The 12,741-nt window shown below is 37.0% G+C and overlaps 1 protein-coding gene across 1 annotated transcript in view; it reads right to left on the reverse strand.

The window, feature by feature from the left end:
- The window catches only part of PLCZ1 (phospholipase C zeta 1), a 44,338-nt gene extending 32,089 nt beyond the window's left edge, over window positions 1–12,249 (reverse strand). The window contains exons 1-4 of the mRNA XM_041484501.1: window positions 12,162–12,249; window positions 11,479–11,602; window positions 7,694–7,928; window positions 896–1,097 (exon numbers count right to left, since the gene is read on the reverse strand). Coding sequence (XP_041340435.1) covers window positions 896–1,097; window positions 7,694–7,928; window positions 11,479–11,602; window positions 12,162–12,175 — 575 coding nt within the window. The 5' untranslated portion in view covers window positions 12,176–12,249. The remainder of the gene's footprint in view (window positions 1–895; window positions 1,098–7,693; window positions 7,929–11,478; window positions 11,603–12,161) is intronic.
- Window positions 12,250–12,741: the final 492 nt, after the last annotated feature.

Below are 12,741 nucleotides of genomic sequence, written 5' to 3' on the forward strand. Positions count from 1 at the left end.
TCACACATTAACAATATGTCAAATATGCCTCTAGCTGATTTTAGCATTTTCCTCACACAAATAGTAGATAAAGAGGAAAATAGAGGGGGTTATATCCTCTTTACAATTATTTTCAGCAATGCAACATTAATATAATGGAATTTTAGATATTGTTTATAATTCAGAATTGTTTCTTATGGTTGCAAGTCACTATAGAACATTAAGAGAGCAACAAAAATAAAAGAGTTCAGATAGATGATGGCTCCAACTGCTTTCTCTTCACTAAAGCAGTACAAATAATGGAATTCTGGACACAGCTCTTCCTAATTCTTAATATATCCTGCCCTCAATGTTGCCTTTATTACACAATCCATTTCCATCTTTCCTGCCATGCTGGTCCTCATCCTCCTGCAGTCACACACTGCAGAGCTTCCTCCCCTGCTGGCTACTGGATGCCCACATTTTGTTGTTTTTGTTGTTTCTAAACTGCCCACATGCACTGACCACAAATGTCCTTGACACAGACATACTCCAACACACATCCTCTATAATGAACACATTAAAGCTTGCTTGGGTTTTTTACTTTTCTTTCAGGGAGTTATTTATTTTTGCACGGTGTGTTGAGATTAAAAACTGATTTAATCGTGTACTGTACACCATACTATAGATTTCATTTGCTGCAAGGTTGACTTTCTGAGATGTAAGCTAAAAAAATAAATTGTTTCCAGACTATGAACAGATGGTTTGGCAAATATATTGAAAAGTGTGCACACTACATAAAATACCACTCTCACATTTTCAGCTTGTATCTTTGATGGCTTTGTCCCTTACTGCCAAGTAGGATTGTATGTGACTTAGTATTCATTTCAAAAAAGCCAAAGAATGTTTAAAATATTAAAAAACAATGTCTAAATACCTGGTATATCCCCATAAATGACTGGGTCCCATTAGTTGGTCAGCTATCAAGTAGGTGTTGTGAGAAGATGAAATAAAATAGTCACACAATGGCTTGGTCATGTCTTGATAGACGCTCTTGTGCTGGCTTTTAAATATTGAACATTCATCTGAGTTCAGGTACCTTACAAATCCTTCAAATGACAGCTGCCTTTTCTTCCTCACTGGACAAAAACAAAAGAAAAAACATCTCTGCCATGAAGACACTCTGATGGTTGTATCTATGTACTTTCTGAAATTTTTAATAGCCAATTCTGAACACTGCTAAAAGTTGTACAGAACAACATTTTCCTGCAATTTTAAAATTCATAACAAATGTATAAATAACTCAAAAATCAGATACACGTGACTCTGGAGCTGAATTGCTGTGGTTCAAACTTCTGAGAGGAAATAAATGTGTTTTGACACTTTTATTCTTCTATGGACAGCAGTAAGAAGAGTTTTCAGCAGTCCTGATTAAATATAAAGTAAAATATTTGTTGTTTACTTTGGACAGTAACATGCTAGGCAACGCACTAAAAGAATCGTCTCTTTTAAGAGAACCAGGATTGTTCTCAAAAAAGTCAGACAGAAATTATCAATATAATCTTGCAGAAACTAGCACCAAAGACCTCCCCCAGAGGTGGAAAATTCTAAATAAATATTGATCAAATCATGTTTAGAAGTATTTAAAATTTAAACAGCATCTTAACAAAAGAAATAACTGCCCACACAGATGAATTGCAATCAAGCTTATTCACTACTGCATTTAAAATAAAATGAACTAATTGAGTCCATCCCAGTGATAGTCATCCCATTTGTTCTGGTTATGACTGATTTAATGGCAAACAGAGTCATTACACTGGCAGTTAATGCTCCCAAAGTCATGTTTCAAATGCAGTCATTTTGCAAATGATATAATCTCAAAAGTCAGCTTTGCTTCAAAACATAGTTTGAATGAATGAGGAATTTTGCCCAGTTCTTACTCTAAAATAACTTTATTGTCACCATAGCAGGCCAGAAATGAACAAGCAGTAAATAATGCGAGATTATTTTATACTAACAATAACTTAGAAGTCAATGCATACAAACTTGAGGGCTGGAAATACCTGCAGGAAAACCCCCTTTTCTGCCCTGGTAATTCTTACTACAGCTGTAAGAATCAGAACATACAGGTTAGAATTGCTATTTTTCAATCTTTGGGGTGTGACAGAGTGAAACTTTTACACCTGAATGAGAATTTACAGAAAATAATTATTTCTCAATTACACAGGTCTTTGAACTAGAAAACTTGTAATGTTTTACAATGATAAAGAAAAACAGAAGGCCATTCAGACATCAAACATACATTCACCCCACCACTATTATTCCTACCAGAAGTATTTCTGAAATTATTCTTCCATACTTCCATTGATCAAGAATCCACAGACAACCCAGTAAAACCATTTCAACAGCTAAATAACCTTATTGTCAGGAAATTTTCTATAATTAGGAAACAGAAGTTTACCCTGAAACTTTCTTGCTGTCCAAAATATTTGTTCTGTTTGGTATTATTTCTCTCTTATTTTTCCACTCTTTCACTGATGAAAACTGCTCTCTCACTTCCCTCATTCCACTGCTTTCCACAAAAACAGTCCAAGCCAGGGCATCTTTCTGTTTCAGATTTCTGATCATTTTCATTTTTCTGCTCTCCACCAGTGTTGTCAATCTTTCATAGGAGAAAACAGGATACTATTTCTTCATGGAATGTGCTGACAAACTGCTACTCACCTTTACCATCTTAGAAGGGTTTACATATTTATTATTTGCTCCATTTTTTTTCTAGTAACTCACAGTGTCTAGTTGCTTGGGTGTTCCCTTTCTAAAATAGATCTTACATTTGATCTCTTCCAGTCTTTCAATTCATCATTCATTTGCCCCCTATTTTCAAAAGTAACCTTTGACTTGTATTAGCCAAGCTTGCTACAGTCAATTTTCTAAGAACTTGGATTTGTCAACCTGTCTTCACTGACCTGATTACATCATTTAAGAAGGTCCTACCCTGTTTCATCCATAGTTTTCACTGAGATCTTACTCAGGTTAATAATATTACAGACAAATTTCTTTGGTCTTTTAACTAAGAGATTTGCAGGATGACTTCTTGTCACCGATGACTCTTGAAAAGAGTATGTTATTTAGTATCTTGACTTAGATTTATCCACATGCACGTGTTATATTGTTCTATACTTGTAACAATTGGATTCAGTTTCTACTTTCTGGATCTTTAAAAATAATTTTGAATATTTTTTTATGTTATTTAAAACATAATACACTCATCCTGTATGCTTTGCCTATAATGAATTACATGAACTGTCTGGATTTCATTTCTGATTAATTTATTTTTCATGGTCTGTGTATTTCTCTGAACAATTACAAGTAGAGCTAGTAACTATTTGTGTGGGTGTGTGTGTGTGCATTTTTTATTTTGTAATAATTCTTACCTTTACTGCATTTATTTGTTAAATTAGTGAAAAATACTGGCTTTTCAAAGTCTTTCTTTTTTTCTGAATTATTTATAATGTTTTCCTGGCTTTTCTTGTCATTGACAAAAGTTAACTGCAATATAATATTCTCAAGAGAAATTAATGCTTATGCAAATATGACGATGAGCGTAATCTCCCAAAAATGAACATCTAGCATTGTTTTGTTAGTCAATAGGTAAGCTCATGGACTTCAATAAAACATTCAGCTCGTACCTCAAATCAACAGACTAAAAATCTTTGTATTTTTCCAGAGCTTATTACAGGCCCTTGCATTTCTGAGGAATAGCCCAGCCACACTATTTTCTGACCATTTACAGACATTTTCTGCTTCTCCATTAAAGGAAATGGGAATTCATCTCCATAACTATTCCACAGTGAAGACTTTCATCAAGGCCTTACATTGCTCCCCCAGAGGAGCCTCAGTCTTTTTTTCCATTAGGACCTTTTAGCAGTAGTTGTTGTACACACACATATCCATTCCTTGTAGAAAGGGAAGGCAAGAAAAGATTTCTGTCTTCTTGTTGATTGTTTTTGTTCATGAAGTTCAGTGATTTTTTTCTTGCCCTCCTCTTTTGGATAGTGTGGAATTCATTTTATCAGCAATATTATTTTGTATTATTTGGGGTTTTTTTTAAATCTGATTTAACAAAAAAAATATTTTTCTCATTCCTCCTGTTGAGGTAAACTCCAGCTCTGCCATATATACAAATACTGTCTCATCAGAGAGGAATTATGAATATAACCTGAGTATTTGAAAGACTCTGATTACATTATACATTATTTTCAGTGTTTATTACATTCTGCTTTCTTAATTATCTTGGAACTCCTTTAAAAGTATTTTTATTCCTTTTTGGAAAGAAAAAAATGGAAACTTTCATAAGATGTTTGCTGCCCTGAAGGCCTGTAGAGTACCTACAGTGAAGCAGAGAAAACAAGTAAGAAATCACCCTGCACTGGCCTCCTGCAAGACTTGTTTCCTCCTGGAGGGTGTGAGTACAACCTGCAGCCTCTCTGGACTGAAACAGAGGCTGGGCAGTGGGCAAGAGAAGAGCCTGAACTGAATTTGAGACTAGAAAATGGGGAGAAAGGTGTTTCCCATGGTTTTAAATGTATGTGTGTGCTCTTTGTTTCCTAAGAGCTAAATCAGAAATTAAATTGGCCCCCAGAGATAGTGAAGGGGGTACAGACATGTTTGCTGGGAATTTTAGGGGGGGACTCATGGAATTAGTAATTAAATGTCTACATTACTTGGCCCCCAGAGATAGTGAAGGGGGTACAGACATGTTTGCTGGGAATTTTAGGGGGGGACTCATGAGAAATACTTGCAATCAGAGACCAGGGTGTTCCTCTGCTGTACTGGAAGGAGGAAGTTTTCAATCATTGTTAGAAGTCAGGCAGAAATATCATCAGATGGAATTTCACACTATGAAATTTGACTACTTTACATCAGAATGAAACATTCATGCTCTAAGGGAACAGTAAAGATAGAAGTACTTCCTTGACTAAAGTAAAAATACAGTTATTCCTTTTCTACTCTGAGTTTACATTCTAGGAGGCTTTTTTCTACCTTACTCACACCTATAACTGGTGCATACTCGAATAAAGTATCTATCTGAACAGTCCAGTTCAGTTTCCTAAGGGTTTATATCTCATAATCACCTTCTTTTGAAAATTTTCCCTGAGACTGCATATTCACACACCCTTTCATACATCTGAACTATTGTGTCTCACAAATCCAGCCACAGCCATTGTCTTTGTTGAGATTTTTAAGCCATCTTTCTTGCTTCACATGATTTTTTATGAAACCTGTAGGAATTTGGCAGAGATATCTATTTTATTAAGTTTGATTCACATTGGCCAATGGGATCAAATGCTCTCTTCTGCAACTTTATGCTCTACATCCTGCTCTGTCTCGCACACACATGTACAAAAAAAACCTCAGGACTGTGTACACTAGGAATAAACTGAAAATGGTATTTTGCTTCACAAATACATTCTGGATTACTCAAAGTCCTTATCTGACAGATGCACCAGGCTTATATTGTTATTTACAAAGCAAGCTGTTTTTTCAAGACAGCAATGCAATTGCATTTTCGCCCTGTTTTTGTATTGCCTAGCAGTAAAATAGGCAGGAATAGAAACTTTGAATGGCACTACATTATAAATAATAATGGGATGCACCTTCTTATCCTCACTGTGCCTCTAATCCTATCCATGTAAATGAGAAGTATTTTTTTTAAATACATATATACCAAGCTTAAAAAAAATGCATTTTGTTGGCATGTTTTCTATAATCACATTTAATGAGTCAAGGCTTCTATTCATAGCTAATAGTAAAATGGGCAGATAATGGGATGCTTGAGAAGAACAGAACTGAAATTTGGGTGTTTGTAAGACACAACTGTCAGGTGTGAATCACATATTCATATTTTGTGATCAGTTCCATAGAAATGGCTCTTTCTGCCAAAAATGCAAGCTTTTAGCACACACGTGAAAAAATCTGTTAGTGTAGCATTTTGACGTTAGGCATTTAAGTTGTACAATACAAATGAAAATGTAATTCATTCCTGAACTAGCTACAGTACCCACAGAGAGTAAATTCAAAGTTACTTGTCCCAATATATTTGGAAATCTCTCTGCATAAATGTTAGGGATGCGCTAAATGCCATAAACGGATTTATTTCATTTATATGTAAAATGTAGTCATTGTTTTCATCTTAATTGTTTTAATCTTGACATACCAGAACTATCACATTGATGAGAGAATGGTCATTACTATTAGCAAACCTGCCAATCAAGTGTCAAAAGCTGCCCTTTTCCCTCTCTGTAAAGCACAGGGCAAGGGTGACAGATGAGTCCAACAGATCATCCTGATGAAGAATGTTCTGTAGCAAATTCAGAATGACAGTTGCACAAAATGGTCTATCACAATACCATATGAATCATCTCTCATGTCAATCATAACTGGAACTTTTCAATAAATATATTGGAGTGGGAGTTTCAATTCACTCAAAGGAGCATGAACAATACAGAGATTATTTTGTGCAGCAAGATTACTTCCAATTACGAGACAAACAAATTTATCACAGGTGAAGAAACAAACAAGAATTTGGCTCAGCATCTGAAATTTAAACCAGACATCAAATTAGACATATAGAAACATCAGTTAATATATACAAAGGTATTTTCCAATGGACTGAAGATTTTTCGTCGTTTAACTGTGCTATAGCTTTTAACTTTCCCATCAAAACAGGTAACACAAAATAAAAGGAACCTTTTAAACTGGTAATTTGTACAATTAGTAAACATTAGTTCCTCTGAAAGAGTAGAATATGTTCAGTAAAGTACAGTCTAATTTAAAAAGCAACCTCAAAGAGTAAAGGCATAAGGAGTCACGTGTTTTGCAGCTATTACTGGACAGTAAATGCCTCTTAGTGAAACACCAAATGTTCTTCTGTTTCTCATTGAAAAAATGACATTTTCCATTTTCTTCTTCTACCACAGGTCAGCATAGAAACCCCCAGGATTTTATCCCAGAAGAAATATTTTCTCCTGGTATTTTTTTTTTCTTTCTTAACCAGTTATCAATTCCACCCATTTTCAAAGACTGGGAACCAAGGAAACTAAAGAATTAAACACATTCCACTGAACAAAACAACATCTTGCAACAAAACGCAGCTATATCCTTTTCATAACTCAGTGGAAGGTTTTGCCACGAGCTGAAATCAGTGAAGCTCAGCAGAAGTGTTACATCCCAACTTGGGGCATCTTTAAATAGGTGAAGAGCATGTTAGAGATTTATGAACCCCTCTTCATCTCATGATTCAGAAAGGGTGACCAGGCACCTCTGAAAATCTTACACAGTGCTTCTGCAAGGAAGTCAGAGGGACATCAAAGTCTTGTCTGAGGCCTTGCATTATCACTAAATGACTCCAGGGAGACAAGACAGTGTAACGAGCAGAAAAGAGCAATGGCAGATAAGAACCTTAAGAAAAACAAATTGAAATGGTTTGTAATCAGCTGAAGGACAGAATTATAGAAGGACTACAAAAAAAAGATTTTAAAATGACAGAAAAAAAGGGGAGAGCAGAGAAAGGAGGGCATCATGAAAATTAATTAAAACACAGGAAGAAAAAAATAATTAATAGATGAAAAGGCATGCTTTCAAATAAATAAAGATATAAGGTTTTGCAAAACACAGTCATTGAGAGAAGTACAATAAATCAGAGCTAGATATCAAATAATTTAACTGTGCATACCTTCATCAATGGGTTCATACTTCATAATAATTTCTAAGGCAGTTGTTTCATTAGCTTCAGTTTGAAATTGTTCTTTTGCAAGAAATTTCAGGAGCTGGCCATTAGGTAGAATGTTGCCATCTGTTGAGTAAGCCTTGAATAGTTCTTCAAATTCAGGTCTGTGAACTAGAGCTCGATAAATTGCTTTGAAGTCATCCATGCTAATCATATCTCCTGACTGTTTGTCAATGGTTTTCTGAGGAAAAAAGCAACAAAATAATTTTTAAAAAAAATCAATAAAGCAACATGCATATCTGCAAAGTTGTGCACCAAACATTTTTTTATAACTGCCCATAGGAGTGAGAATCATAGAAGAATCCTCAGGCAACAGTGACTACAATCAGATTACACTCTTCAACTTTTAGATCACACTTTGTGTGCTACAAATATTTTATATAAAGTAAAATGGACCATATGACATAATTAGCATCTAAATAAGTACAATAAATTTAGATGTAATGCATTTTTGATATTAAAACACATTGTAGAAAATCTCTAAAATAGTGTGCATTAAAATAAATGTGCAGCATAAAACTTATCAAGTGGAAAAATATATTTGGTATAATACCTCTCCAACAGCTATTTATACCATATTGTAGATACTGTCAGTGCAATTTGCATACAAAAACATCAACCAGTACTCTTAAAAATGAAATAAGGATGACTAAATTATCAAGAGACACAAGCCTTTTAACACTTAAAATAAGAAACAGTATTAAAATTTGAAGACGATATTTTATAATAACCTATGACATCATGTTCTATTCTTAACAAGCCAGAATGTTTAACTTAGATTAATTATTCACACTTTCAGAATTCTTGAATTGTAAGGTTGTTTTCATAGAGCTTACAAAATGTTAGCATAGTAATTAATTTCAGTGTTTCAGCATAAAAGCCAAAAGAAAAGTTAAAAGGCCAAAAGAATTTGAGTAGAATAATATTTTTTTACCATTTCTACCTTTTGTGTTTTTCTCAGGTTTAACAATTCAATTTGTCCTTTAAAATTCTCTACTTAAAATAAGTAACTGCTACAAAATATAAATGTTTCTAACATTTTAGCCTGAATTATTCTTAAAAGTTGCCAAATTAAGAGAAATCTGCTGACAAAATTACTCACAAAAATCACAAACAAATGGCAATCCACTGTCTCAGTGATCATAACTGTAAACTGATGAAAATTCCTAACTGTTGGTTTCTTAAACAGAAACTGCCAAAGAGGCCAAGTTCCAGCATCCAAAACATGGCACTTACAAGGGCTGGGTTGGCTTCCACAAAAGTGTCTATAAACAGGAAATTGCTTACTTGAGTTCTGGCTGCTCTTTGATCAAGATTTTGGATTACTGCTAAATTAGATTGGTTTTGAAGCCATACCATAAAACCTAAAATTTAATGATCCACTGCCAGTTCCTTCCTACACAGTACACTTCCTACTGTACCTGAACAAGTACAACAATAGGAGTAAAAATATATTAGTTAACTAAAACAAGTACAAAATTAAATTTCATGAGGAGTTCTAGTGAAAAAATCTTACAAATCAGTACTTCAGTATGTACTTTGAGAGTAATGATTTTTAACAGAAATCACTAGCAAGTACAAATGCTAATTATAGACATTTCATTACTGCTGAGAAATTCCCCATGTAAGGTTGATATCCTCAATCCAATTTTTAATGTTCTTAACAATACAGCAAATTTGCTCATAACCATTAAGCAGGAAAAGAGAATACCAAATTATTTTGGAAATAAACAATCTATCAGGACTTGGAAGATGTTCACTTAGTTACTGGCACAAAGAGGAGCTGGGCAAAAAATTAAAGTTTCTATTTTAGTTGCCTTTTGATGAAATACAAGGAATAATACTACACAAGACAGCTCTCCAAATTAAAGTGATAAAAATCATGTCACTATAAAAAGATATTCTTACAACTTTTGGGGGTAGATTTCTGTCATTCCTATTTTTATTAATGCACATCAAATCTTTGCTGTTCAGAAAAAGAAGAGACAAAGAGCCTTGAGAGAATTTGTATGAAAATTTATTATTCCTTAAAACCCAGTGTTCATAATTTTGATATTGCTCAAAAGAGTATCACAGTAAAATAAACTCAAAGAGAATGGACAAGATAAAAGCGGATTATTCCTTAAAATTAGTTTTCTATAAAATATATTTTGCTATGTATAACCATTATATTAACTGCTGATGTGTAGTTACTCACAACCATGTCAGTAAGATTCCCTTCCAGAATGCTTTGAATTTTTACATGTTATTACACTGATTAAATATTTGAGCCCCCCAAACTACTGAATACCTGTAAATCTTTGTGAAATAGCAAAGAACACCTATCAGTACTGCTATAAATAACTAGATCAGGCTATTGGGTATAATAGGGTGTTAAATACAACTAGATCAGACTTGTTCTTTGCAGGTCACTTCCCTCAAATAATTCTTCTTTTCTCTACCCACAGCTGACCATCACTCCCAAATTCCTGTCAGAAACCAAAGTAGGGGGAAGATAGAGGAAACAATGAGAAGTACTTTCAAGTCCTCAAGAAGTTCTCTAGGTTGGCAAATACCTCCTTGCAACTTCAAAAACCACAGGAAGCCTCTCTAGCCAGGGCTGAGCTCATGCTGCTGGTTCTACCTGGCCTTGACAACAATGAGGGAGGAACACAGGATGAGGAAAACTTAGTGCCTTCCTTCTCATGACCTAAAAGTTTGTGACTTGCCATAGTTAATTCTCCTCTGCCAAATCAGGACCCAGTATGTGCAAAGGCACACAGTTTTGCAGCATTTGCTCACTGGGACAAGATCTGCTTGGTAGTAGTTTTCTTGTCCACACTAAAGTAACTTATTAAGTCTGGTTTCTAGCTATATCATGTAACCTTCATGGAAATCTCTCAGACACATCTCAAGGCCAAATCCTTTCCGTGGGGGTTAGAGTGCAAGTCCCATCCATTCAGGCATACCTCTTAAATACAGGAGAGGTATATAGAGGAGAATGGAATGAATGTGTGCTGGATCTAAAGCCTGAGCAGCTCAGACAAGTCCGTGTTGTCCTCCTGGCAAGAGGATTTTGAGGAAGTTGCTCTCATGGCTCACATCTCTGCTCATTAGCTTGATCACAGAAGAAGCTGAATAGGATGAAACCAGAATGCCTCAAGTTTTCTCAAGTGTGGTCATGCTACAAAAAAAAATCCCTGGGAATCAAGATTGATGTGTTTTCCATCTGACACTAATTTGTTGTGGTAAAAAAGACAGAGTTATGTGGATGTCAGTTTCTTCTCCAAGCACCAAGCAATAGGACAAGCAGAAGTGGACTCAAGTTGTGCCAGGGATGGTTTAGGCTGGCTATTAGGAAAAACTTCTTCACTGAAAGTGTTGTCAAGCATTGGAACAGGCTGTCCAGGGAAGTGTCTGAGTCACCATTCCTTGAAAGTATTTAAAAGACCTGTAGATGTGGTGCTTAGGGACAAGGTTTAGAGGTGGACTTTTCAATGTATTAATGGTTGGACTCAGTGATCTTAGAGGTATTTTCCAATCTAAATGATTGTGATTCAAATGCAAGCCCTGGGTTATATATTTTACACAGAAACAAAAGACCTGGAGGAGGAAAATTCTTTGTTGATTTTGCACATCACCCTAGCACAAAATACATTTCCCAAAAAATTAACTTGAAAAATATCAGCAAAAGTATGATGTGTGTAACTGAACTTCTAAACTGTTAATTGCTTAGTGTACACACACCTTACCTTGAAAATATGTTTTAAATGATCGTCATCAAAATTTATTTGCATTTTTTCAAGCAGCCTCATACAACCCTCTAAATCAATATTCCCAGTCTGGAAATCATTCCGAATGAGACTCCAAAACCATGTATGAGACGTGAGGTTAAGGAAGATTCTGGCCCATGAAATTGCCCATTCATGGGGGGGATGAGGCGGAGAAGTTTAATTTTGTTAAACCTAAGACTGTGCTTTCTTTTTTTCATACCCTAGAACATCTCTGTGAGAATGCAGCAGGCCTCGAGGTGTTCAAGAAGAGATTTCTGCTCTCGGAGAGACTCGGAGGGCAGCGACCAGAAGGGCCGAAGGGAGGGTGTGAAGGAGACCAGGGGTGCTCAGGGTGCAGAAAGGGGTGCAGTGACAGGAGGGAAATGTTGGGGGGCCGAGGGGACTCAGCAGCAGCAAGGAACGGTGGGAAATGCCAAGAAACACCAAGGAATGAGTGCCCCTCAGCACTGTGCCCACCAAAACCTTATCAACCGGCCCTGGCTGATGGGGCTGGCTGCCCCAGGCCATCCCTGCCACCCTCCTGCGTGCCCAGGCCAGCTCCAGGCCTGAGGGGAAAGAGACACGTCGGGGGATCCCAATGGCAGCTGTCACAGGGCAGGGAGGAGAGAGGAGGAGGAGAAGGCAGCAGAGAAAAAGGATATCTATTCTCATCCATGGTGGCTGTGCTCCAGCCCCCTCACTGCAGTCGCATCACCAGCCCCTCGCTCACAGTGGGCTCCTCATGCCCCTGTGTGCTGTTTGAGTGCCATGGAACGTTCGCCCCCCCATCCTTCCAGTGTCGCTGCAGGGCCGCTCTGGTGATGTCACAAACCGCACAGGCTCCTTCCTGCCACCATCCTGTGCCTTTTCCTCCCAGCACAAAGCGTCTCCCAGGTCCTGTCCTCATCCATCATCTCCCACCCTTAGGATATCCCACATCCCAGCGCATGCCGAGGTGGGAGCTGCGTGAGGCCGAGTAGGCCTTGTGCAGCCAACGGTGCCAATGTCCTCCTGGGGACCTTGGCCAGCTTGTCCAAGGTGTCTCTGCTCTGGTGTGAGGTGACAAGCTGGTGAGGCAGGAGTTCAGCACAACATCTTGCCCCAAAAAAACCAGGAGCACTGTGGTACCAACCCACTGCAGCAGCTTGAGGGGAAACTCCTTCTCTGGGCCTTGGGGAACCAGCCGGCTCCACAGCACAGGGTGATGGTGGATGCTGGGGAAAGGTGAGAGGCCGCCCCAAA

This window comes from Pyrgilauda ruficollis, unplaced genomic scaffold, assembly GCF_017590135.1.
Source record: "Pyrgilauda ruficollis isolate IOZ18807 unplaced genomic scaffold, ASM1759013v1 scaffold66, whole genome shotgun sequence".
NCBI classification, from domain to species: domain Eukaryota; kingdom Metazoa; phylum Chordata; class Aves; order Passeriformes; family Passeridae; genus Pyrgilauda; species Pyrgilauda ruficollis.